The sequence below is a fragment of the Etheostoma spectabile genome, chromosome 20 (genome assembly GCF_008692095.1).
Source record: "Etheostoma spectabile isolate EspeVRDwgs_2016 chromosome 20, UIUC_Espe_1.0, whole genome shotgun sequence".
Taxonomy (NCBI): Eukaryota; Metazoa; Chordata; class Actinopteri; order Perciformes; family Percidae; genus Etheostoma; species Etheostoma spectabile.
In genome coordinates, this window is record NC_045752.1 from 20,089,639 (window position 1) to 20,093,037 (window position 3,399).

A 3,399-nucleotide genomic window follows, 5' to 3' on the forward strand; every position below is an offset into this window, starting at 1 on the left:
CAGTAAGTTTTTGCTGGAGCAGAAAAATGGCGTCCGTGAGACTGGAGAACCGTAAATAAGACAACACGCTAACTGGAAACGTCAGCACGTCCTCTCATCCAGTCTATAAATTGTCTTGAGAGAACTCTTGTTATGAATTGATACTATAAAATTGAATTGAATTGATACTCTTCCGCTGACTGCGCCATCAGCAGCCAATCAGGGCCTCCCTGTACTGTAACTGGGCAGGAAAGGCTGAATATTTTAGAAAAGGATAAACGTGTCTTGTGATCGCGATATCTCTAGAAGGGCAGGGGGGTATTTGACCACATGGGCTCTGCTATGAGGATTATAATTTGGTGATGAAAGGTCACTGTGAACGCCAAGAATGAATACACTAATTATAACAAAATGTCACTCAAATATCTAACAGACCTTTTTCACAGCAGACATTTTGACTTTTCATAGTAGGAAAAGCACAGCTGAAACTGATAACCTTAACAATGGCTCAATTCCATCATGTTTCCCAGTGAGCTATTTCAGTGAGTCAGCATGCACAACACCAGGGCCTCAGCTAAGTGGAATGCGGCCATCATTAATGGTGTTGAATACACCTGTGCTTTTCCTACTATGACGTGTCAATATGTCTGCCGTGAAAAAGGTCCATAGGATAAAGTGATGAAGTTTTTGGGTGAAAAAAGTCAATTTCCCTGCAACATTATGTTCTGCAAAAACAACTTTCTGGCTGTTATTCAGTGCCTTTTGAAGTTTAGGAATTATTGGATTTCTGTGTTATTATAAACAAGTCTGTATTCACAACTTTTATATTATAACTTCACTATTATTAGGACCATTCTTAAACTCAGCCAAAGAGTAACTTGTCTTTAAGTCAAGACAGTTCAAACCTCACACACTGCACAGTCCTGTTGAGACTCGTGAGTTTTACTTGTCTTTTTTACCACGTTCATTTAAATGGAGACACCTAAATACCTAAAAGGTAAGATGTTAATCATGAATACCTATTTTTAATTCCCTCTTAACTCTGCTTTCCTTCCTGTTTTCGTCCATTGTCCAGGCCAAAGAGGAGCTTCTGGCCAACGGGCAGTCTGGAAACGACTCTGATGAGGACGAGGAGGAGGAGGAGGAGGGGGAGGGGGAGGAGGTGGAGGAGGGGGATGAGGACAGTGAGCTAATGCTGAAGGAAGAGCCAAAGGATGAAGTCAACATGGAGGATGATCTGGAGTACTACAAGGAGCACATCAAGTTCATTGACAACATGCTGTTGGGATCCGGTGCGTTTGGCAAGAAGATCTCCCTGAGCGGCTTCCCTCCCTCTCTCACCCCGGCCGCGGCTTCTACCCCCGCAATGGAGTCTCCATATGAGTGGAAGGCCCCCAAAAAGCCCCCCCATCCCACCGCCGCCCACTACCCTGCGGAGCCGGCACCTAGCGGGCCCTCCGCCGAGGAGTTTGACTACAGCTCGTGGGACGCCATGTGCTACCTGGATCCCAGTAAGGCCGGGGAGGAGGACGACTTTGTGGTGGGCTTTTGGAATCCATCTGAGGAAAATTGCGGCGCAGAGCTCGGCAAGCAGTCGATCTCCTACGACCTGCACACGGAGCAGTGCATCGCCGACAAGAGCATTGCCGACTGCGTGGAGGCCCTGCTGGGCTGCTACTTGACCAGCTGTGGAGAGAGAGCGGCCCAGATGTTTCTCTGCTCGCTGGGCCTCAAGGTGAGCACGGACCTCCCACACTGTGCCGTAACTAATCTAATTTGTTCAAAAAAGAAGAAGCATTAAATGACAGTTGGCAACATTAAAGAAAGGCTTTCCAAGGCTTTTCCATATTGTCAGACTTTAATCATTTATAATAATAACTATAATAATTTATCGGTGATAAAGGGTTGAGATCAGGAGATGATGATGAAGACTTGAAAGATGATGAGTCCAAGGATTTCAGATCATTTGCAGCTTTATTCAAACAGTGAACCAACTTTCATGACACAGTGAGCCGACTCTGTACACACACGGATGTCAATACAAGAGTGACCAGCGAACATCAGAATAACTGCGTTTCTTATAGTCTTCTTGTCCTGCAGGGGTCAGTTAATCTATTTCTGTGAGACACTTCTACTTGTTTACATATTCTGACCTATTCTTGCACCCTAGTGTTCACTTCATGCTGACTCTGCCCTGAAAGCTCCCTATGTTAACTACATTTTAACTCATTTTCACTCATCAACCTATCAATCGGAGCACCAGAGAGCAGTGCAGTCATTTAAGTAGCATTGAAATGAGGCACACAAATCTGCGTTGCCATTGTGTTATGGCACAGGGTATTGGTGTCCAAGCATACCTGGGTCAGCACAAAATGAGCATAACGAATGCTCATGGTTCTTGGTTCTTGCAATGTATAGCACCCTTTAGCCATGCCGTGCCGAGGTGGGCTGAATACTACTTTTCCCGTCAAAACCATGATTTTGCCGTTTTCAGAAAGCATGGTTAGCACAGCTCTCCTGTCTTGTCTAGTCTAATTAGTCTAAACATTGTCGACCTTCTGAAGTGGAGCTAGTTCATGGGTGCTGAGAGCGCAGGCGTTTTATATGACTGACAAAAAGCAAAGGGCCTGCTTGGCATTTTTGGGAGGAACGGTTCATGTCCTGGACAGCAAGACCCTGTGTGACAAGACAAGATTTTGGCACCATTACTAAGTTCCTACCAATCAGGCTTATAGGGTATTGCAGGTACAAATTTTCTTTTTTAATTTGTTTCTATGACGACAAGGTGTTACCGCTGGAGAGAGGGACCCTGACAGGAGCAGTGGTGCAGAGCTGTCAGGTCACCACCATCGACCTGTGCTACGGCTGGCTGAAGATCCCACCCCGCTGCCTGCTGGACCATCCGGACGCAGAGCGGACTCTCAACCACCTCATCTCTGGCTTCGAGAACTTTGAAAAAAAGATCAACTACACGTTTCAGAACAAGGCTTACCTTCTGCAAGCCTTCACCCACGCTTCCTACCATTACAACACCATCACAGGTCAGGCTTCACCTTACAGCATCCACAGAGTTTTATTATTGTTTACACTACAGTGTCGGTAGTATAATTACAGCACAGTTTAGAATATTGTGTTTGGAAATTAAAAGTGTCATCTGGGGAAAAATATAGTCTTTATTTTTTTTTTGATTGTTTAAAACTGTTGCTGGCAATGGATGTTGAGACATTGAGACTTATATGTTTATATAGATTAAATACGACTGAATATAGTAGTGGCCAGGAACTGGGTAAACTGGTCTCTTTCCAGCTTTGAACGCTGCTCAGCTCTGCACAGGTATCTCTATTAGAAGGGCTGAGGGGATAAGAACATGAGTTGAGAAAGGGGTGAAACACAGAAAGGAGAATAGAGACCTTTTCTGTT

The 3,399-nt window shown here is 44.9% G+C and overlaps 1 protein-coding gene across 1 annotated transcript in view; it reads left to right on the plus strand.

The window, feature by feature from the left end:
- The window catches only part of dicer1 (dicer 1, ribonuclease type III), a 38,443-nt gene that overhangs the window by 30,011 nt on the left and 5,033 nt on the right, over positions 1–3,399 (plus strand). Inside the window, exons 26-27 of the mRNA XM_032499806.1 lie at positions 1,055–1,714; positions 2,765–3,020. Coding sequence (XP_032355697.1) covers positions 1,055–1,714; positions 2,765–3,020 — 916 coding nt within the window. The remainder of the gene's footprint in view (positions 1–1,054; positions 1,715–2,764; positions 3,021–3,399) is intronic.